General features: G+C 31.2%; 4 protein-coding genes across 5 annotated transcripts; 1 reads left to right on the top strand and 3 right to left on the bottom strand.

Annotated features, from left to right (window-relative positions):
- Window positions 1–209: 209 nt before the first annotated feature.
- LOC113793231 (uncharacterized) lies at window positions 210–1888 on the bottom strand. Its single transcript, XM_027343225.2, has 3 exons — window positions 1320–1888; window positions 621–1125; window positions 210–550 (listed from the first exon to the last, which is right to left on the bottom strand). Exons 1-3 carry the CDS (start codon window positions 1546–1548, stop codon window positions 391–393), a joined length of 894 nt encoding a protein of 297 aa, XP_027199026.2. The 5' UTR covers window positions 1549–1888; the 3' UTR covers window positions 210–390.
- A 1311-nt stretch (window positions 1889–3199) lies between these two features.
- Window positions 3200–5256, bottom strand: Tdh (L-threonine dehydrogenase). The gene is made up of 4 exons (XM_027343222.2): window positions 4871–5256; window positions 4357–4796; window positions 3936–4293; window positions 3200–3840 (listed from the first exon to the last, which is right to left on the bottom strand). Exons 1-4 carry the CDS (start codon window positions 5079–5081, stop codon window positions 3593–3595), a joined length of 1257 nt encoding a protein of 418 aa, XP_027199023.1. The 5' UTR covers window positions 5082–5256; the 3' UTR covers window positions 3200–3592.
- Window positions 5257–7073: 1817 nt separating this feature from the next.
- Liprin-alpha (PTPRF interacting protein alpha) lies at window positions 7074–12861 on the bottom strand. 2 transcript variants are annotated; one of them, XM_027343216.2, is made up of 8 exons: window positions 11950–12860; window positions 11775–11876; window positions 9501–11719; window positions 8649–9447; window positions 8108–8588; window positions 7875–8050; window positions 7729–7800; window positions 7074–7625 (listed from the first exon to the last, which is right to left on the bottom strand). In XM_027343216.2, the coding sequence occupies exons 1-8, from the start codon at window positions 12211–12213 to the stop codon at window positions 7539–7541; spliced, it is 4200 nt and encodes a 1399-aa protein (XP_027199017.1). In that variant the 5' UTR covers window positions 12214–12860; the 3' UTR covers window positions 7074–7538. The 2 variants fall into 2 exon arrangements, with proteins under 2 accessions (XP_027199017.1, XP_027199016.1); XM_027343215.2 differs by having other exon boundaries at window positions 7074–7800; window positions 11950–12861.
- Window positions 12862–14517: 1656 nt separating this feature from the next.
- Window positions 14518–23362, top strand: PDZ-GEF (PDZ domain-containing guanine nucleotide exchange factor). The gene is made up of 5 exons (XM_027343211.2): window positions 14518–17352; window positions 17482–18323; window positions 18410–19544; window positions 19637–21422; window positions 21484–23362. The coding sequence occupies exons 1-5, from the start codon at window positions 17232–17234 to the stop codon at window positions 22931–22933; spliced, it is 5334 nt and encodes a 1777-aa protein (XP_027199012.2). The 5' UTR covers window positions 14518–17231; the 3' UTR covers window positions 22934–23362.
- Window positions 23363–25087: the final 1725 nt, after the last annotated feature.

The raw sequence follows: 25087 nt of genomic DNA, 5'->3' as shown, positions 1-25087 counted from the left end.
AATTTATAATTTAAAATGCAAAATTTTTCCCTCCTTCGTGTGATGTTGACCCATATTGCATTGGATTTAAAATTATGTTTTTTTTTCTACCAGTTGAATTCAAAAAAAAATCTAATTTTGTTATCTCATCATTTATAGTGGCAATAAATATGAGGTCATTTAATTTGAATAAATTTTTTTACAATTACAATCATTTTGAAATGAATTAGTTAAATCACTGAAAATGTATGTTTAATCAATGATAAACGATTCAATCGAGTCAATCGGCTGAATAGAATAAATAAAATATGTACACAAATAGTTTAACTCGGTAAATTTGAACCAATAAATAATCATTTAGTTTCGGTTGATATCTATATTTGAGAATATATCACCTGTTTTAGTTTAATTCTAGAAGATCATATTGATGGCTCCCTGTAGAATATCCAAAACGTTGACCATACAATCATCGTATTGTGCAGCACAATTGGCATTTTCTCCACGTCCATAACGTGCAGCCAATTGATATTTGGATACGATTTTGTTTGCATCTTCCACATCTAAATATGGCCTATAATTTGAGATTTGCAACAAAAAAAAAATCAGCAAAGTGTCAAGCAAATCAAATTTCGAATACTCACGGAAAGAATAATTGTATAATCAAACCGACAGCACCATATTTTTTAGGTTGATTATGTGCTTCACAAATTGAACGTTTCATACATTCTTGAGCATCTAAACGAGGTATGCTTGGCAGATCATCAACAGATCTTTCGACCCAGCCCATCAATGATTCCGAAACACCAACTAAACGATGTGTTATCAAACGAGATAATGAACCATTTCCATTTTCCGAATTAATTGTTCGACCGATGGCCATTGTTAGATTAGTTAGGCCACGAATCACTTTTCCTATGTAGGTCGGTAAATCTGAAAATATTCGTCTTCGACCATTGCGATTATTCCATAATTCATTCCATGTTGGTATTAGAAATGATTCTTTCACCAAACGATTCAATATAATCAGACCTCTTTGATGATCATAATGTGAATAATCAGGAACCGGTAATCTTGACGGTGGTAATGAATGTTGTACAGAAGATTGAATAATGGTTCCATTATTTATAGATGACGTTGTTGTTTTGTCTGAAAACAAAAAGTAGATAGAAATTTTGATAAATGGTTTGAAGTTTGAATGTATGTGTATAAACAATTAGATTTCAGGTCAAGATGTTTTGAATGAAAATAAAGAAGAAAAACAAAATACCAACAAATATATTGAATCAAACTTCAGTCGAGCTACTATTAATCACAATGATCATTCGTAGATGAATACTTACTTTGATTTGAATTTTGATCAAATTTGGCTGTAATTTTAGCCATACGTATTGAATGTATAACAGGTGGATAGGCAAATCGTCGAAGAACTAATGATTGTATTGGATTAGGTTGTTGTCGTTGATGTAGGGCATCAACACTAATTACGATTGCAATCGATATAATAATAATGATAATATGCGAAAAGTTTAAATTATATCGGTTAACTAACATTTTTGATTTGTTTAGCATCAAATACTCGATGATTTAGAAAAAAAATGCAATAGTAATTATCAAAAACAGGAATAATTCATGACATTCCAAACGAACAAATAACACAATACCTCTCACACACAAAAAATGTCAAAGTTAAATAAAATTAATCTTCAAACTTGAAGATACACTTGATTTTTTTTTGACTGACAAAAATAAATAATGACGATTATGGGGGACAGTTGTAAATCGAATGGTCAAAACATTCGGATTGTTCACTAAATAACGATTACAAACCATCAGAAACAAATACCGTTATATCGTATGTGGCCATCATGAAAACCACTACTGACCGCCATCGGCGACAGAACCGGCAATCATGATCGTAGTAGTTGGTCTCTTTCTTTTTCTCTTTTTTTTCCATCTATCTATCTTTCAATCAAATTTATGTACAGTAAATTATTTCAAGTTCAAGGTAAAATGGATGGTACAAAAAAAGGCCAAATGAAAAGCATTGGTAATTCAGCTATTTCATTTAGCAAGAAAATAAAAAAGAAGAAGAAAATAAAACCAGATATACCTGAGCCGTGATAATAGTTTGCACACCTGTTCGTGTTATTTCTTATTTGCAAAATACTATTTTTTTTTGTGAATCACCATTATCATCGAAACTTTTTTTTTAATGTTTATCATCATCATGAGATCTTTACTCTTTCATTTTTACTATACTTATTTCAACAAAAAAAAATTCTTTTCCTCAAACAAATTAAAGAAAGAAAATTGAAAAGAAAAACTATTAAAATAGATGATAAATTCTAAATTGAAATATTGATAAAATCCACTAATCATGATAAATAATGATCATTGATCATTATTGTCATTCAAATTGGTAAAGTATATAAAGTTCAATAACCTGCACAGTACTTTTTTTATTTGAACACTTTTTAGTTGTTGTTTTTTTTCGATGTCCATCCGATTGGACATTTATTTATTTTTTTAATTTAGATGTCTATGTTATGCTTTTCGGTCAATGTCAGCATTGGTAATAGTAGAAATTATCAACTTATATAAGCAAAATTGCTTTGTGTAGAAAAAAAAATACCATGAAGAAAGAAGAGAATTTTTGGACAAAGTTGTTCATCATGTCCAACATCCTGATGATGAATGTTGATGGACAAGCTGACAATTGCTACTGCTATTTACTTGTTTTTAACAAACAACAAATAAATTCAACTGCGATGTGATTAACATTTTTTGAATAACAGAATAGAATAAATTGTCATTACTTATTTCAATAATACAACCAATGGATCATGATATGATCATGATAATAAGTTTTCCTGTATACTTATTTTATCATTGTCGTCGAATGACTTTGAACATCAAAAATGGTCATTGTTTTTTTTTAAATTCTTATATTTCAACAACTATCCATCACCATACAATCATTATCATTAAATAACCATGCCCATTTAAAATGATTTAGTTTAATTAAGGTTTTTCACATCTTCCGGCTAGATGATGATGCTATAGTGGAGATTTAAAAAAAACATTGCACTCTTTTCCTTTTTTTTCTATTTCGTTCGAGGGTTTGCCAGAATTAGGACATTTGAAGGATTGTCCAGTGATAAATTCTTAAACATACCTCTATACATGTTGTTTCTTTAATCCTTCTTATATTTTCAACAAGTTTTCAACACAATGAATTTGTGTTTATTTGGTGGAAAAATAATAATAATAATATTTAAAATATAGGGTAAGATGATTACAGGCATGTTGTCAAAATAATAATAATAATAAGAATAATAACATCGTTATACATATAATAATAATAAAAACATCTTTGTAATAGCCATCATCATAGGCTTTACAAAGGATAGAGATACAATAATAAGGGTTCGGTTCGATTACGAAAAATATAAAATCCGTTGGAGATAAGTTTTTTTTCACTTGTTTGCAATAGCCATTCAGTTCAGGTTCATTTAATACGACTATTTGTTCGGTCAGTCAGCGATGATTGCTATTTTTTTTTTTTTTTTTTTGTTTTTTGTTTTCTAACAATTCAGCACGCCATTATATTTTGTTAGTAAGCCATTTGTTGTTGTTGACGGCTATGATGAATTGAACTATCATCTTGTGTACAATCCGATTTATGTTGTTGATCATGTTTTACGGCTTTATTCAACGTTTCGTGATTCAAATATTTTGATGTTCTTGTTTCTGAAATTTTCTTAAACATTATTTGACATAGCTGGTTTAGATCATAATTGTGATTCCAATTCCAATCACGTCGTGCTGCTTGATCATTCAATGCTTGTGGCCATGTATCAGCTTTATATCAGGTATTTTGTTAAAAAAATTGATGATTTGAGATTAGATTATTGAAATTTAATCGAGATATTTAAATAGTCATTGTTAACACTCACCTATGGATTGTCGAGCATCAATAGAAAATCGAATCTCAAAATTTGGAACATATTGTCTAATGACCGTAGCTAATTCCATTGGTGTTAAATCCATTGCATGGATATTATATGTCCTTTGTTGTAAACATTGTTCAGGAGCTTCCATCAATTCGACAATTGACCGAAGACAATCATCAATGTACATCATAGGTAAACGTGTATCCGGTTTTAAATAACATTCATATGATCCATTATCATAGGCCTGATGAAACATATCGACAGCATAATCAGTAGTACCACCACCAGGTTGTGAATCGGCTGAAATTATACCCGGAAGTCGAAGCGAACGGAAATTCAATTTGTTTTTGTGATTAAAATACTAACATTCGGGTTATTAATATGAACAAAACCAAAAATAAAAAAAAACATTTTTATCAGTTACCTCTCCAAGCAGTTCTGCATGAACTTTCGATACTCCATATATTGTTTTGGGTCTTTGAATACAGAAATCCGGTGTTGGAATGTTTCGTGGAGATTCAGGACCAAATGCACCAATAGTGCTTGGAACAAAAACCGATAGTTTATGTTTTTGTGCTACTTCAAAAATATTATGTAGTCCACCGATATTCACTTGAATAGCTCGTGATACATTTTGTTCACCGATTGAACTAAGTAATGCACTAAAATGAATTATCCAATCGATTCCATATTTGACGACAGCTGATTCGATACTTGTACGATCTAAAACATCGATAAATGTAAAGGGACCCGATGCAATTATATCGGTTTGTGGTTTAACAATATCAGTCATTATCACATTATCTCGGCCATAACGATTTCGTATAAGTTTTGCCAAACCGAAACCCAATTGTCCAAAACTTCCTGTTTTTTTTTAAATTAAATATCAACGTTTTCACAATGACATTGATGATGATTAAGATATCAAATTCACTAACCTGTAATTAGTACACGAGGTTTATTTGACGAATATGTTACGGTCGAATAATTTTCATTTCGAATTGTAGTCGATGGTGCTTGTTCATTGGAAATTGAATTTATTGATCGATAATTGAATGAAAAACGACGATGAAGAACATCGACCAGAAATTTTTTGGTATCATTCACATTCACGCGAATGATTAAAGAATTGGCACTTGATTTGAACATTTTTTTTCTTCTTCACATTCAATTGTTTGCAAAAAAAAAATATTGTAATAAATTGAAAACTTATAATAAAAACTTTGATTTTGAAAAAAAAGTAATAATGTGTCAAGACGTTCAAGTCTTTACATGTAATGAATTAAAATTGGTCAATTGCATCAGCTTTTCATCATTTAAAATTGAGAACAATTATTGGCCAATTTTGTTACTCTCTTATTTATGAAATAAGAGATCGCCTATAGGCTGATTTTTGTCCGATTATGATCAGCCGATCAATCAATCAATCGATTGATTAAAAAAAATAACAATTATGGATTCAATGATTTTATGCCCCTTTTTCGTATGAACACAGAAGTGAATAATAAATCAAGGTCTAATTCAAAATCCAGCGCATGATGATCAGAGGTTTTTTTTCCTATAAATTCATTTTCCCTTTTCATCTTTTCCACGATGATTTTTTTTTATATAATCAGTATAGGAAATTTTGATTTAAAATGATTATTCATTAACATTTAATCTAATTATCATAATTGGCTTCGAATTTCATCAACAAATTGGGATTTCTCCAATCATTCAAATTGTTGTTGCTATCCTAGACGTCTTCATCATCATCATTAAAGAATGAAACCTTGAAGAATTGTTGATATTAGCAAATAATAAATTTCTTGATTTTCAATTAATCATGAAATCTAAACTAAAGATCATCTGATTGTGATTACGATCAAATGATTCAAAATTGTCAATTCCTCAAGATTTTTTTTCAAACATGTGATTCTCATTAAATGGTCAAATTATCAGCAACATGTTATGACAAAAATTAATCGAACCATTTTTTTTGTAACTTTAAACCCGTGTGCTTGGATCATTTGATGACGTTTTTTTCCTCTCTCTCTTGTTTGACACATTGAAATTACTTTGTCGGTATATCCTCACATATCAATGTGTTTGGTTTTGTTGGATGATTTGATCATTTAACGAATGGTAATGGCATCAATCAATAATTATCAATCAAATTACTGATGATTGTTGGTTGCTAAGTATATCAAATGTCGATGTGGTTATAAGTTTTTTTCCGTCATCAATTTCCCGCCATCAAAATTGTAATTTTAAAATTTAATAATAATAATATTCAGCTGGTTAGTTGTTTTCCATAGCTCAAACTCAAACATGACCCTTATTGAATTGATTAAAAAAAATAATCTTTTTCTATTTACTTGTGGGAATATTTCAATTTCGAATTGCAAATGAAAATATTAAATTTGTTTCATGCCCACCATTATCTATTCATATCTATGCTATAGTATGTTTGTGTATGTGTGCATATCTATCCTTGACTGATTAAATTAAAATTGATTCAAAAACATCAGAAAGAAAAACATGCCAACTTCAATACAATGTAATAATAATTATAAGTTAGGATATCAACTTTTTTTTTTGTTACTTTATGTAACTCTGTATGGTCAAAATCAATAACATTGGCCATAAAAAAATGTCAACAATTTTATCAAAGTTTTTAAATACTCAAGAATGATTAATGAATTTAATATAATTAATTAAACAGAAAAGAATTTGTACGTTAAGGAAAGAGAAAATTCTTGTAGGAATTAAAAACAATTACAATTGATTTTTTTTGTTTGTTGTTTGTTAATACATAAATGTAATTTTGAAATGAAAATTAAGATTTACATATACAAATGTTATTATTGTGATTTGTATGTAAAAAGAGACATTGATGATGATGATGATGATGAAACTTCGAAATATCACAAGTGAATTTAATTAAGAATTTGCCAAAAAAATTTTTTTTTTTTTTTGTTTCACCAATCGATAAATACAAGCTTATTCATTGTGTGTGTGTGTGTGTGTGTGTTTGTGTTTATGTGTGTTATATAATCAAAAATTGATATTAATTGGATATCTATGCACTTATGTATAAGAGAATCCAAATCAGTCTTAATTTAATAAATAATATGACACATGTTGATCACACCAACATCATATGTTTCAATAAAAATTATTATTAAAAAAAATCAACTTCTTTCGCATATACACAGCTATGTTAGAAAAAAGGGGGTAAGGATTACGAAAATGATTGATGGATGGCTAAATAATAACAAAAAATGTTGATGACTAGCAGTTTTTTCTGGTTAATTGAAAAAAATTAGTTCAAAAGTGTTAATATCATTCTATGTGTATGGGCATGTGTTAATCGAATTAATTAATAAGCAAAGTTAAAAGATTCGCTTATGATGATGACGGCTCTCATGTTCGGTTTAGGTCAGATCATTGAATTTCTTTGTTACAATTACGTTTACGAAGAGCTTTCTTTGCCTAGTTATTTCAATGGTCGTTTTGTTCGTCATACAACTAAGCAGGATGTTTTCAAAAGCCAAATAATTGGTTAGTTTTTAAGCCAATGAGTTTTAAGTAGGAAAAAAATAAGACAATCAAAATTGATTGAGCTTATACTAAACGATCGGGCTCGATCGCAACAATTGCTGACGCTCTACCGGCCGATGTTGATGATGATGAACCACCACCAGTACAGATCTAATTATTAATGATGATTATGATGAACAAAACATTGATGAATAAAATCTCGTTTACGTCGTAAAAAATGTTCATGCTCATGCTGTTTATATTCGGTAATTACCTTATTGTTTGGCCTACGCTCAGTACCATTGATTAAAAGCTCGTTAAATGCATTCTCTAGTATTTGTCGAGTCTATTTTTTTCATAATAAAAAGAAAAATTAATTTCAAATATTCGACAAACAAATATCTAATCATTAAACCATACTTGAACGTTTTGTGGTGGTATCTGAAGTGCCATAGCCATATGGTTCACATCGAACGTATCATCCAATGCAATCAATGCACCATGTACACCAGTTTCTGTTAGATTATTGGCATATTCTTTTAAGCCAACATCACTTGCCCACCGTATGAGACGTTCATTACTCCATACAAGAACATCTGAAAATTCGATAAAATCATCATTAGATATAATAAATTGTACAACCATAAACAAACCAATGATATCATGTTCACTATTCCTTCGTCGATCTTCCAATTGTTTTCGATCATAATTCAATTTCTTTAAACAGGCAATACCATATTGTAAGGAAGTACGATGAAACGCATCAACCATTTTCAAATGTGTACGGATATCTTTTTTACTCAAATGACCTAGCATCCGTGCATCGACCAAACATTCCATGAACGTCGAACGATATTGTGAAAGACCCAGTGATGGCAGCCATTCATTTCCAATCCATTCATGATTCATTTCACCATATGCTAAACCTGTAGTGACAGTTGGTTTAGCTGCAGCTGATGGTGATGTAAGAGTAACCATCTCTTGGATGGCTAATCTTAATTTAAGTCGATGTAATGGATTACTAATACCGATTTCACGCTGAATTTCCGTATCAGATAAGGCTGACATTATAGCTCCACTTTTAACATTGGCACGACAAGCAGCAACATACCATGCAGGCATACCGACCCATAACTAAAACGAAAACAAAAATTTAGATAAATAATGAAAAATGTTCTCCAAACAATAGCATACCTCTAACCAGGCGACAATGGTAGGCCCATTCCAAAGGGCGAATGGCGTACAGGCTTTCATAGATTCGGCTAATAATTCATGTTTTTTCTTTGTACGACGATCATAATCAGCACGTGTAGCTACCGGTGATGCCAAGATTGAACTGGCTGAACTAGTGACACTAGCATATAATTCACCATGGCTCATATAATCACTATAATCACTGGCAAAACTTGGACTATTGGCAACACCTATACCATAGAAACTATTCGACGGATTTGTGAGCATTGTCTGATGAAGTTGATTTTGAGAGGTCATCGTATTCTGTAATTTTAATTTATCTGTAGAGGAAGACTTTTTTGATAATGAAGAACTAGAAAATAATCGACCAACTAATGAAGATTTTAATTTTTTCTTAGTAGTTGGTGTTGTTGTAGAACCGGTGGATGAAATCGAATTCAATGTATTCGATCCAAATGAAGTTGGATTAATATAACCATATGGAGAATATGGCATAGATGAAACGGTCGATCCGGTTGGTGATATTAATGTATTGACTGACTGATAATTACCACCAACTGGTGAACCAATCGTAGCATAATCGCTCATGTTGGATACATTAATCACACGTTGATTATACGGAGATTTTTGAGAATTACCCATCGTAGCTGCATTATTGTTCATTGATTCCATAGCTGCGGATCCAACAAAATTCATATTCGAAGGCTGAGAAGATTTCGGGGATGAATGACGTGGCGATTGATCTATCGTATCCAGTACATAAGGATTCATCTGGTTTCCTTGATTTGTTTTGTATGCTCTAATAATTTTTCAAAAATGAATTCATTACTAATTAAGATAATTTTAACAAACCTTTGATAAACATCAGTTGGTAACGATGAATTTGATGAATTCCAATTGGGATTCGTATAACCAGCCAGGTGATGTGGAGATGCATAATGTGAAAATGCATCACGTTCGGACGTCATACCGGCGTATGACGGCTGACGATGACCAGGAGTAATAGTTGGATAAAAATGGCTCATCGATGCTGCATTCATAATGGCCATTGACGTTGATGGTGATTTAGGCGTGGAAGTGCCGGAATGTGGTGGAGAAAGACCAGTACCGAAATGGCTAGAACCTAAGCCGGTAAAATAGTTGTTCATATGCGAATCAATTGAGCCAACTTGTGATTCTAATTCCTCTGTTCTTTGTTCAGTAGATTGTTTTTCTTCTTGTATCAATCGTATTTCATTGTTTATAGCATCGAGTTGTTCTTGTAACATGATGGCCAATGTTTGTGGATCAGTATGAGAATGATGAGATGTTGGCATATGATGATGACTTTGATGAAGATGTGGTTGTGATATGGCAGCAGCCGATGATGATATTATCTGATCTAATTGTTGATCAATATCTTCGAATGGATTGGATTCGTTATTTATTTGGCTGCGGCTATCAGCATCAACAGTATGACTATCGGCTGCTATAGGCGATATTCGATGGTCTTGATCAATTTTAGCTACAGCCTGTGTTTCACCAGCAGTTTCTTGTTTTGTTGCTGTTGAGGATGCAGCTTGAACCACTGATGATGGGGTGGATCCGCCACCAGTATGTGATGATCCGCCACCAACATGTTTGGCTGTAGATAAACTAGCTGCATCGGATGATAATGGAGATGATAATGCTGATGAAGTTGCAGCTGCCGTCACATTCGTTGTTTGATGATGATTTAAAAACGATGATGAATGGTGGAATCTGGCCATGACCGATGATGGAGACATTCCTCGTTGTGATTGTTGTTGAGAAGCTATATTCTCCATTTCGATCCGCATTTTACTCAATTCCTGCAGGATTTTACCCTTTTCCATTTGTGTTTCATCCAAAAGATTACGGATACGTTCCAATTCTTGTGTCATCGTATTTTTATCTTCAAGCGCAGACATTCGTTCTTTAAGATGTAACTGTAAACGTTCATTAGATTCGGCCAATAATTTATCAACAGTAGCTGATAGACGTTGATTATGATCCTCATTCATTTTTTCTCGTTGTCGAGCACGATTTAATTCGGCACCTTTTTCTTCTAATTGTTGTTCGAGACGCAGAATTCTTTCATCATATGATCGTTTACGCTCTTCGCTCAATTCATCGGAATCAGAAGCATCTGTATCGTCCTGATCTTTTTCATCATTAAGTGCATCACCATCTTGATTATTGATAATTTGTCCGTTTTCTCCTTCCAATCGAAAACTACGTTTATTTTTTCGCTTGAATTTTTTCTTTTCGGTTAGCATACGGATTTCATCTTTCAAGGAATTTAGCTTATCTTCTAATATTCTTAGTTGTGCTTCTTTATTGATCAATTCTCGCTGTAGTTTTTCATTATTATCATGTAATGATGTTGATTCACGTTGTGCATGAAGATATCGCTGTTCAAGTGTAGCAATTCTTTCTTCTTGATCTTCTTTTTGCGCTAGATTTTCTTTCATATCTCTTGACATTCTAATATTATCCTCTTTTAGTTGTGCCATTTCTTTATCTTGTTTGACTATACGATCTTCATAATCCTTTAGTTTGGCTGTTAATTCTACTGAACGATTACGCAAGGCAATCATATCATTATTTTGTTTATCAATCAAAGATTGAAGTTCTCTTAATCGTGTTGTCGATGCATCACTATCATTAGATTTATTTTCGTTATTCAATGTCTGATTATTTGTTGTTGATGATTTTTTGTCAGATTGTTGATCATTATTGGCTGCCGATTCTTTATAGCGAATCTTTGATTCGAGCATTAGATTTTCAATTTGTTGTTGTTGTTGTAATTGCATCTGCCTTGACTTATTTAGTTCTTCATTTGCTTGACTTAGTTCATCTTCTAATGTAGATACTTTTTCCAATGTTACACGTAATCGTTCACGAACTTTTTCATCCAACGCTTTATGATGTTCAAATAGTGATTTTAATGCTTTTAGTACTTCAACTTCGGATGAAACACCGGCTGGTGATTGTGTTTGTCTTTTGACTACAGTCATACGTAAAGATCGTTCATGTCGAGATACGAGACATTCAAGATGTTCAAGTAGAAGCTAAAAAAAACAAAATTAATTGCAAAGTTTCAGGAAAAAAAATGGATACAAATACCCTTGTGTTATTTCGTTCAGCTTTAAGTTCTTGAATTTCTTCATTTTTTTCAAGTAATTGTTCTCGTGCTTGATTCAATTCTCGTGTCAAACTGGTGAACTCCTGTGATTGAGAAAAATAATAATAATACACAGGTGTCAATTATGATTGATTGAACATAGTTTTAATGACAAACCTGAGGCATATGCGATGAAAGTTGTCTTTGTAATGAATCTCGTTCCTTTTCCACTTCGATCAATTTTGCTTTGATTTCATTTAATTCGTCTTGTGTTTCACGTAATGATTCCATTAGTTTATCTCGTTCATCCAACATATTGACCATTAATTGTTCAAAATTAGCCTCATCACCGACTGCCGATGTTGCACCGAATTGACCGGTACGTTGTGTGATGCCATCTTCGCTGATGGTTGGCATCACATCGCACATCATGCTCCACATTTTTAAGATTTTATTTTGAATTGAAAATTATTTTCGGCCAAATAATAAAATTTTGATGAAATTTAGTATTTTTAATTATTTTTTTTTAAATATCACAAACAATGAGACTTGAAGCTATTTAGATTTGTAGTTGATGATGATGATGATGTTACTTTACAATGATGATCATCACCATCCACACCATTAATCATTGTCGTTGTATAGGCTTGATGATCATAATCGATAATCGATAATAATAAAACAGAATTTTGAAAATTTAAAAATCAATAATGATTACGGTGAGCTAGGTTTGTTTATTTCCACCAAGCAACGAAGATGATGAGAATATGAAGTGAAAAATATTCTTTGTCAGAATATCGGAGAAGTTTATATTTATAAATGATAACATGAATGTTGAATTGCCCACATAACAAAACAATAAAGAATTTCAATTTTAAATGTAAAAAATCGGGATATTTGATCGAAAAGAAAAAAAATGAATGAATGAATGGATGTACTTATGACAGAATCAAAGTTGAATGGGGGAAAGAATTCGGAGCTATGATTTTTTATTTATTTTTTTGTATTATACAACATTCTAGAATCTGAACATTCAAGACATTCGATGGCATAAGAGGAAAAAAAAACTTTTTTTCTTTTTTTTGATTGTCCGCCTGTGAAAAGTGTATATCCATTTAATTTTTTTTTTTTGGGGAAAAAAAATCTTGGCTCGTTTCGGCCATTCGTAGTAGTAGCAATGTTATGTGAGTGTGTGTGTGTGTGTGTGTGTGTGTGTGTGAAGTATAGGATATCATTATAAGTGTGTGGATTCTATTCTCAATCAACTTTTATTTATTTATGGTACCAAAAAGGAAGTAGCACAAAAAAAGAAGAATCAAAAAAAAAATCCCGAAAATATATTATCCGCTCAATAAATAGGAGCGGTATATGATTGATTCATAATCAACAACGGGTATTATTCGTTCGATTTATCCCGGTATATTAAATTCAATTCGTTCGAATGTTAATGCTACTACCCATTAATGATATCCAAGAATATTGGATTTTAATTATTTTTCAAAAACTTTTGGATCCAAAAAATTTTTCAAAGATTTTATTCCAACATCGATATGATTAATACCAATATTGATGATGGCCAGAAATGAAGAAAATCTTTTCTTTTTAAAAAAAAAGAAGATGATGAGGTCAAACAAGACAAACAACAACGACAACAAAGAAGCGGCAATTTGATGGAAAAAAAACTACATGTTGATTATCATTTTCTATAGATTTTTTTTCCCAAATTAAATGTATTCGGTGAATGTATGGCCATAAATTTCGTTTTTTTCTCTCTATCATCATCGTTTAGCTATAATGTTTTTGTTCATCGTCAATTATCGTTTTGTTGATCACGATAATATCGGTGTCGTCGATTTGAAAAAAAGGCTAACGTTTTTTATTATTATGTTACAAAATATGATTATCCGACATGAACATTATGATTTTTAGTAGTTGAATCTATTTGGTTTAGATTCATTGTCATTCATCGACATTCAATGATGATGATGATGACAATGCGGATATCTATCACACAACGATAAAAAAATATCAATGAATGTCGAATAAGTTCAATTTTTCTGACAAAAAATTAAATGCATTTTAAAAATGTATAAATTCAGTTTTTTAATTACAAGATGGCGCGAATCATGTAAAAAAAAACTATTTTTTCATTCAACATGTTTATCATCGACTGTTTCCGATATTTCAAACCTATCAGCAACAAAAAAAAAAAAAAATTACAAATTATTGGTCATTACTTCCTTGATTAGTTCAATTTATTTTAAATCAAATGTAAACCATTGACAATCGCTTACTTATTTTGTTATTTTTTTTTCAACTTAACAAAACTAAATTCTTATAAAAAATATTGCCCGCCAAAAAGAAATACATGGAATATTCATGTACGTCATTTATGGATCATGTTATGAAAGCTGCAACAATTTTCATTGTTGGAGCAAAGATTTATGAATGAATGGAGAAAAAAAAACGAGCGAGCAAGTGTGTGTTTGTAAAAAAAAATAAACAATAATAAAATGACTATCCTGTTTTTCAAGTCATATAAGAACAGGTTTTCAAAAAAATATTTTTCACACCTGAGTTTTTTTTCAAAAATATCATTTGTATGGATCATAGTTGTTGAATGATATTGGATTCAATAAAGATTTCAATCTTAGAAAACAGGGTAACAAAAAAAAACAGAGGAGGAGAAGAAGAAAAAGAAGAAGAAGGAGGAGGAGAATTGTTTATACCTCATTTTCCTGTGTTTGTTTGTTTGTATGTGTGTATACACTGGCAACATGTTTGGAACAACCTGACCAAATGGCTCAAATACATTCCTGATTTCAATTTATTTCTTTTTTGTTTGTTTGTTTGTTTGCTCTTGTTGTTCAACGACTTGAACATTGGTTTGAACATCGACCACCACCATCATCATCACCACATCATAACAACAAACAAACAGAAATAAATAAACATCATCAACAACTGGATTTGAAGTTTTGTGGTCGAATGTTTGATAAATAAATTCATTCATTCAAAAAAAAAAAATATTGAATATTGAATATAACCTGGTCATCTTATATATAAATCGTTGTGTGGCAATTCGATGACGCCGAAACCGGAATATTCAGAATAACTTACATTGATGCTACTATTTTTTCATCTATCAAATTCATCATCATCATTTCAAAGTTAGAGCCAAATCGAATCGATTGAATGTGCGCATATTTTTCCCCTTACCGACAAAGGTGTTCATCATCATCATCATCATCATCGGTATATTATCCACTCCTTTTTTTTCTACCATACTTTTTTTTTCTTTGATCATCAACATCATCGATGATTCGTATCGACGACTACCATCAACTTTTACCTGTATACAACAACAGTTTTCAACTTGTTGGTTGCATTTTTTTTCATCTCTTTTTGTTCCACTCTGTGTACTTTATAGATAATGCATATCATTTTTTATTGGACAACGATATTTAATCCTGGTCATCATAATGTGATGTTATAAATGTTTTTTTTTCGAGCCATTTCCAGTGATACTAACTGACATTGTTCTCTTGATGATGATGATGATTTGTTGTTGTTGTTGTTGTTGATTGAGCAAAAAACGAACGCATCAATAGCAAAACAAAAAAAAAGTTTGTGAAAAAAAATCATCAGTTTGAAGAGATGCAATAACAGTGAAAATCAAAAAATGATAAGCTCTCATCATAATCATCATCATCAAATTGAATGATGGTCAAACGATCGATTACATTATATTGTCGATTTAAATAATCTTTTTTTTTCGAATCAATTGGTGATTTATTGGCTTGTATCCAACAAAAAAAAAAATGAACAATTCAAATTGAAATCGTTAACTTTTAAAAATTTATCCGTCCGTAAAAAAAATAACGAATTAATCGATTGATATGATCATTGACAATCCGACCGGACACACGCACACACACACACAAATAAATACATCCTTAATCGAAACAAATTTTTTTTCATCATTTTATGCCATCATCATCATTATTCGATTCGATTTGTTTGGATGTCGATAACAAAATAATATTCTGTTTTCACATGAAAAAAACAACAACAACAAAAACTTTGTTTTTTTTTGTTGTCTGTATCCGTCGGTCATTTGTCCATTTTGTTAATGCGGATCTAATTATTTTGTTTTCTTCTTATTTCAATCATTCATGATCAATATGATCTAAAAAAAAGTTTTTGTGTCCTTTTTTTAAAATCAACATATCTGTTATATATTCTGATTTTTACATCAAGATTTTCACATGTCAACTCTTTTTTGTTGTTGTTGATTCTTTCAATAATGTAATCAAATTATGCGTCATCATCATCATCATCATCATTGTTGAATATGATAATGGAAAAAGAGTGAAAACAAAAAACAAAAAAAAGTGAAATTTTAGCCATTAATAACTGTTGATATAATGATAATAATAGTTGGATACGACAAACAAAAAAAAAGAAGAGAAAAATAAACAAAACAACAAAGTAAACATCGATAAGATCATCATCTGTTTTAAGAAAAAAATCAATAAAAATTACTGCCGTGATACGAAGATTAAATCAAAAATTTTTATTTATAAAAAAAAAATTCGAATCTTTAAAATGTATTAGAGCTACTTATAAACGAAAACTGGACACTTTCATAACTGTTGATAACATTGTCCCAATTTCTTTTTTTTTTGTTTTGTTTTCATTTTCGTTAATCATTCAACAAATATTATCATCACAAATCAAAAGCAAAGCAAAGAAAACAAAAATTACACATTCATGTTTGTATTGAAAACGAAACAAAAAAGAAAAACAACAACAAAATGAAATAAATAGCTATAACCAATTAAATTCGGCCCTATGTATATTTTGTAACCAAACCGAATGAACAAAACATTGAATGAATGACAACAAAACGAAACGATCCATGTCCATTTTGTTGGTCAACAGAAAGAAAGAAAGAAAGAAAAAACGAAAATCATTTTTTTTAGCTTTTCAACCACCATATTGGCCATATTTCAACATTTCATTCATTCATTCAAGGAATGTGTAAATTAAACAACAGTAAAAAAAAATCATTCTTATACAGACACGTACTTGTTGCTTTTCAATTTGAACAATTTTAAATTGAATTTAATGAAGAACAACAACAACAACAACGAAAAACATAAGAAAAAATTATCCTCATCAGTATACACAGATGATAACATTAAATGATTATAAACATACATAAATTTTTTCGAGAAAAAAAAATACAAAATTCAAATGCTTACGGCCTTTTTTTTCGTTATTGACAATTTTTTGAATATAAATATCCAGTTCCACTTATTTAATGAATGAATTGATTGTAATGAATGAATTCGATTGATTGAATGAGTAAATAAGAACAAAATCTGCATTTTTTCCCTCCACTTTTTTTTTGTTTGCTGTACGAAAATCTTTGAAATCAAATCGGCAAAACAAAAATGTCTTCGATAGAAATGTGCCATCAATCTGGTTCGACAGCTTCGCCCGTTGATAGTTCAAATACAAATCGCCATCATCATCATCATCATCAACATAATCATTCCTCATTCGACCTCGAAGGTATGTATTAGATGTCTTTGTTTTTTTTTCTTTGATTTGATTTGATTTGAATTTTTTTCTTGAATAATAATCTTTCCTTGTTCTTCATATCTTTACATATGTCAATCGGTATGATTTGTCTGTCTTTAGGTCTTGAAGAGTCTCTGGTTGATAACAACGAAGATGATGATGATGATGAAGATGATAATTTTTTAATGATGGATACAATGATCATTAATAGTAATCATCATCGTGGAATGAATGATTCGTCAATCATTCAACCGCTAACAACGACGACAGCGACGAACGGACCCATTACCGGAACGTATTCACCCGGCATAATATTCGATCATAATTTATATCTTATACGTGAAGCATTAATACGTGATTCAAATAGCCGTACTGAAGATGATATCGAAATTATTGTTCGTTTTTTATCAATAATCAATTCAAATCATGATCATATGACCCGTAGGCGATTAGCACCACATTTTGTTCTTGCCGAAATTGAAGCTCGTGATACTCGTGTATTAACACATGGTGAAAAATTAGATGCCTACTGTATTGTTGCTGCTGGATCATTACGACATGTACTTCCATGTGATGATGATGGCCTAATAATACAACAACAAGATCTACAAGAAACTTCAGTCGATGATGACAATTATATGGTGTCGATGCCCATGGCGTCAGCTACATCTACCACAGATACGACAAACAGTTATTTACCTCATCATCAGCCAAATAATCCACAAGTTGATTCATCGAATGTAGCACAAATAACGACAACTGGATCATCGACATCAAATCCTAATCATCTCCATCATCATAATCATCATCACCATCATCATCATCATCATCAAAATACTCGTTACCTTCATGTTGGAGATGAATTTGGTGCGCATCTCGATGATCGTGTTGTCTACGGAGAGATATTTACAAATGAAGATTTTGTCTGGGTTTTATGCGTACCTCATGTTATCTTTGATCAGGTATATAAGATAATGTTGCATATTTAATCATCTTTTTTCTATTTTTTCCAATTTATTGTTATTTATTTATTTTTTGTTTTTTTAAGATATGTGGTGAAAAGACATTCAAAACGATACGCGATGAAGTAACTGGTAATATAATTGAAATGCGTACTAATTGTCTGTTGCCACCGCCACCATCAATATCGTCCAGTGTTGCTACTGGTAATAATCAACAACAACACCAATTAACTGATGATATCAATTCACTTGGATCGACAAATTTGACGGCCAGTGATCTAAGTTTATCGCAACAAAGTGATGCCAATAAGTCATCACATTTAGAATTATTAACTACGGAAGATTTTATTACTGATATTGATGTAACAGGTTCGGTTACAGCGGTGGTAAAAAGTTCAGCTCATCCTTTAAGCAATGCAGCCACACTACCACAGCAGCAACCTCCACCTACAACACCACCTGCACCACCGAAAAGTCTTTCCAAGCAACAACAATCATCGAAAACAACGATCGTTGGCGATACTACAAACGAACTAATTCGTGCAACTAAAGAACGTCTTTACGATCTTTTACTCATGTCTGATCCAAATGAAACTTTTATTGAAGATTTTCTACTTACGTTTCGAATTTGGTCAGAAAAAGATTTGCATCCATCAAAAGATTTTAAAATTATGGCCGATCTGATGCGACGAATTTGTTCGTGTATTCGTTCGAATAATCAACTTGTAGAAAATTGTGTTCGAATAGTATTGATATGGCTTGTCAATCATTATCAAGATTTTCAAAATGAAAATCGATATCTATTAGAAGAATTTGAAAATGCTTTAAAAGAAAATTCTGTACATAAATCACAATTACGACTTTTTTATATGCATTTATCGGCCAAATCACTTGAACGACAAGTTACTGTTACGCGCAGTGATCGTAATGCGCCGTTAATTTTCTCATTGATTGGTGGCTATGAATGTTCTGCTAGACTTTTTATCGGTGAAATATTGCTCAATAACAATAATAATGCAAGTCCTATTCAATCTCCATCATCATCTACAGCGACTACAGTATCTAATATCGATCTTAGACCAGGTGACCGTGTCATATCAATCAATGGTGTTGATTGTCATGTGATGCCTATTGCAAGAGCATATGAACTTTGTCGTTCATCTACGCATTTATCATTGCAAGTTAAATATGATCCTCATTTGTTCTATGCATTGATCGAAGGTAAGTTTCGTTTATTTGCATTTTTTCGCATTTAACTTGATGAATAAATGTTAAATTTTTTTGCATAAATTTTCATTCATATATTCAAATAGGACGTCATGAAACGAAAAGACAAATTGTCGAAACATTTCCTTTAACAAATCGATTGTCAACATCAACAACAACGTCTTCATCATCATCTTCTACATCTTCAGGATTCGGTAGTTCATCGTCAACTTCATTGTCCAGTCTAAACTCGAATCAAAACCCATTGTTGACAACAATGAAAGATGTAAAGAAAGAAAAAGAAGGATGGAAACTTAAAGTTCGATCCCTTGTATCATCAACGACAAATCAGTTAATATCATCAACAACAAACATTTTACATAATAATTCATCATCCACAACGAATAACAATAATAATATTAATCAATCGAATCATAATCAATCAACAAGTTTGTCCTCAAATTCTAATACTGCAAATAGTAATAATAGCAACGGTCCTTCTTCAGCAATACATCCTCGGATATTATCTTATGAGATACCGGAAATAATAAAAATATATTCATTCGAGCATAATGATTGCTGTTTTTTACCAATACATTCGTCTACAACTGTTCGAGAATGTATACAATTAGCATTACGACAATTTAAATATTCAAACAATTATTCCAGTCGTGATTTTGCTCTGTATGAATATTCTGTCATATTTAACAATAATGGAAACAATGCAAGTGGTTGTGCTGTTGGTGATGAAAATGCTGCTATAAATAATAGTTCAACAGTTGTCAAACGATTAAATGATGGAACGAATGATTTGGTCGCAAATCTTAGCCTAAACTCTCGACTTTATTTAAAACTTGTCTCACAGCCAAAAGATTCTAGCCATGTTGGTGAACCAATGACCGATTCAGATATTGCCAAAGAGATTATCAAAGATTCATCGATCAATTCCCTTTTAACTTTAAAAGGTTATGCTATTGCTCGTGAATTGACTGCCCGTGATTTTCGACTGTTTTGCAAGATTGAAGCTCAACAATTTGTATATGATTTAGCATTCAATGATCCGAATTCAAGTAGTTCGAATCATAAAAATAATGGTGAGCCGAATATCATTTTTGATCGTACAAATGATCTGCAAGAATTCGAACGAAAAACCAATGAAGAAATGTTCTGGACAATCAATCAGGTTCTTGGTGAAAAGCGATCCATAACAAAACGTGTCAAAGCTATCAAACAATTAATTAGAATAGCGACATTAGCTATGAAATTGAATAATTACAATACATTGTTTGCTATCCTTAGTGGATTAATGCATTTATCTATATCTCGTTTGAAAAGTTGTTGGGATAAAGTACCAGCAAAACATCTGAAACAATTGCAAAAATTGCAACAACTTATGGATCCATCAAGAAATTTTTACAATTTTCGTCAACAATTGATGCAAAAATTACGTGACGATAAAGGTGCATCGATAATCATTCCATTTTTTCCTTTGGTCAAAAAGGATCTAAGTTTCATTTGGCTTGCCAATCAAACTTATATCACTTCAGCGCCCGAACCACAAACACCATCATCACAGGATTCGAATAAGTCTAATCAAGAAACACTATTAGTGAATTGGGAAAAAATGCGTCTTTTATCCGAAAAGATTCGTGAAATACAGAAAATGGCCAATACAACTTCTTTGGCTTTAGCTGCCATTAATGGGTTGAATAGTTCGAATACGGCAGCGTCATCTGTATCCAATTTAGCACAGTCAACCATTGCTACGAATGAACCTATAGATCCAAATCTTTTATTTCGAATATTTGCTGATCAATTAGCATCACCTGAAAATAAATCATCTTCTGATCATAAAAAACTATGGGAAAATCAACGTATGACCAAGCGTGTTCAGTAAGTAAAAAAATTATTTGCATTAATTTACAATTAGAAAATAATTTTCAATCATTCATAGATCATTTCTCGACGAAAGTTTTTCATCAATTAGTTCAGATGAACATGAACTAATGTCTCGATCCTATTCTTGCGAATTACCTCAAACACCTACTTCATCGAGTCATGCAGCTACTACACGTTCTTCGATTGCATCGACAATGTCTTCAAATTCACAGCTATCGCATCCATCACCCACACCATCATCTGCTTCTTCATCCTCAAATTCATTGTCAATGAATTCAGATGGCACACCTCATGGTCCAAATAATAATCATTCTCTTCTCTATAGGCCACATCGGCCTAAATTTGGCCAAACATCACCCAAACAACTGCGAAAATTGTTAGCTCTTTCGGATGGCGCTGTTATTGTTCCTCATAGCTCTAATCAAACTGGAACTGGAGTCAGTGGACAAAATAGTGGAAGCGTTGGCCATCATCATCATAATAATAATAATCCAAGCACAGCATCCAATCACACCAACAATGCTAGTCACAATCCTCATCTTCACCACCACCACCATCATCATCATTCTCAACATTCAAATAATTCAATGTATAATAGCAGCGGTAACAATTCCAATAGCCAAAGAATATCGAGCCATCATCAATATCAGCATGGCTCTTCATCTAATCTAATGGATAATAATGGTGGTGGTAGTAATAGTACACTATCATCATCGACATCATCAAATTATTATTATGGGGGATCTCATCATAATCCTTATAGTTCGACAACATTAATGAACATGCATCAACATTATGGAAACGGTCCGACCAATTTTCATGCTCCTCACACTTCGTCATCGATTTCAAATACAAAGACAACACATCCGATGGCAATGATCAATTCACCATATCCTAATGGTATGTGCTGCTCAACAGGAGGAACGGCACCCATACCGTGTTGTAATTCAGGATCATCATCATCATCATTGTATCCAAATCAACTATACTGTCCATGTTGCACTCCCCCACCAAATAATTTGATGCGTCCTTCTATGATCATGATGATGCCACCACCACAGACTTCCGGTCTAATGCATCCCACCTGTCCATGTGTGAACAACAATAGCAATGGCACAACGCGACAATCCAGTCGTGGTCGACAATCGAATTCACTACCTCCAAAACAATCGTTACCTGTGGAATCATCATCGGTAACATCATTACGACGATTAGATCAATATTCTATGTCACGTGGACGTGGACCATCGGGTAATGTTTCGCAATCTTCCAATTCATCTTCCACAAACAAACAATCTGGTCGACGGCCACAATGTCCAGATTATGATACAACAATGCAAAGAATTTGCGGTGGCAGCAGTTCATTGGTAACTATAAATGGATCATTGGTTGGACCGAATGGACCTAATAGTTCACAAACCTCTAAATCCACTGGTTCACAACCAACCGTTGCAACGGTCAAACATCATCGTCAGGCTAGCCATCATCGTGAGGACATAGTTTGACAAAAACATATTTTTCAAACAAAATAGCTATACCAAAAAAAAAAAAAAATTTTTGTCCAAATTTTTATTAATTATTGCAGCTATCTTTATTTACAAATGAAAAAATTATTTTCAACTGTTCAAAATGATCAACGAACATATCTACATATCATACATAAACGCCATCATTTTTATATATAAACCATTCATAATTTTTTTAAAAAACATTTTTTAATTACATTCATACAAACATTATGTCTAATACATTTTTATTGAGAAAAAAATTACTCAATTTCTATCTTGTTCATTTATTAATTTTTACGTTGGTGATATTTTAAATTATAATTTTTTTTAATAATTCGTTTTTTTTGATACCAATTATGTTCAACTTAAGCTTTTTATTGCTGGAGAGTAAACTTCAAAATAAACTTTAAATGTGTATGTAACGAATCGAATTGGATCAAAGGAAGGGCAAAAAAAAATTTGAAATTAAATTGAAATTTTCTATCATCTATGTTAACAGGAAAAATATTTACTAATAATTACTAATTCGGATACGATGAATTAATTTATCGGTTTTTTTTTGTTGTTGTTGAAAATGTTGATGTGGAAATTTCTTTCTTTTTTTCATCATTACATTCGTTATCAATACTATTGCCATAAGCGGTAATTCGATTCAAAAACCAATATTAAGAAAGAATATCGAAACTTTCAAATAAATTAAAATAAAAAAAAAAAAAAACAAACTCCATTCGATCAAACACGAAAATTATTCTGTTCAATGTTATTCGTTATAGTTATTTCATTTATAATTTATTGGCAAAAGGAAACAAAAACAATATTTTTTTCAAATTTATTTGATATATTTGTGGGTGACTCTGTGGCCAACCAAAATTTAAAGTTTCAATCTGATGAAATATTTTCATCATTAAATAAAATTTATTATTAATCAAAACCAAAAAAAAAAAATGTTTCGAAAATCGTTCAATGGTGATAATTTATACGAGAAAAAAGTTTTCTTCATGAAATGATAATTATTCCATTTCTAAAAATTTGATAATTTACATTTCATTAAAACAACAACAACAACAACAAATCCTTATGGTTTTGCCTATTTTAACAAAAAATTTTAGTCCAATTTTATCAAATTCATTATCCTAAAAGAGTAAGAAAGTAAAAAAAGAAAGAATAACAAAATGAGATGATGAATAGAAACTATGATAGAAATGATTGTGTAACTTGAAAATTATTACATCATCAACAGCATAGAATCTTCTTGTGAATTAAGAAAAGAAGTCAACAAAAAAAGTCAAAACAACAACTTTGGAACTAATTTCAAATGGAAAAATTTTGTTGATCATTTATATGTCAATGATGATTATGTAGGATGATTTTGATATGATGATCAAACAGATGATGATGAATGATAGAGAAAGATAGAATGATAGAGAAAAGGGGAGAAAAAAGAAAAAACACTTCATCTCAAAGAGATTCTGAAAGACACTATTTATTTTTTTTGCTATGGCTACCAATGCGCATTTGTTTGTTTGTTTTTTTTATTTGGAAACAAATCGGAAAAAATAAAATGGAAAAAATCCAATGGAAATGATTAATATTCCGAAAAAAACAAGAAACAAGTTGAAAATGAAAACCCAATTCAAAAAAAAAAAAATTATTCAAATATGAATTAATCGAAATTTTTTTTTATTGATGACAGTGAATATTAATGGAATAAAATCCATCCTAAAGAAAGATGCTAAATATTTTGAAAATCATTTGGTCATGGTTATCGACTAAAATATCAGAATGATATGGGACAGAAGAATGGCTTATAACAGGATCAATCGAATATCAAGTTCATTTTAATCACATTGGTTAATTCCATTGAATCCTACAAATTTTCGTGTGTTGACCTTTTTTTTGCGATAGAAAGAAAATCAAAGAAAATGTAGAAATATTGATCCATAGAAATATATAACGTGCTTATGAATATTTTTTCGCACTCAAATAATATTTCATTTGATTTTTTTTTTTGATTCGGATTTTGTCGCTGATGATGAAATGATTCGAACCATCCGGGATCAATGAACATTATTAAATCTCAATCTTTATTATTATTATTATTATTATTATTTTCTTTTATTCTCTTCATTTAATCGTACAAACAAACAAACA

This window comes from Dermatophagoides pteronyssinus, unplaced genomic scaffold (genome assembly GCF_027571235.1).
Source record: "Dermatophagoides pteronyssinus isolate colony J.1.1.1.1 unplaced genomic scaffold, Derpt_VIB-CSIC_2022.12 sq0001, whole genome shotgun sequence".
Classification (NCBI taxonomy): domain Eukaryota; kingdom Metazoa; phylum Arthropoda; class Arachnida; order Sarcoptiformes; family Pyroglyphidae; genus Dermatophagoides; species Dermatophagoides pteronyssinus.
Note: the sequence above shows the minus strand (reverse complement) of the source record. Positions and strands in the feature narration are given on the sequence as shown.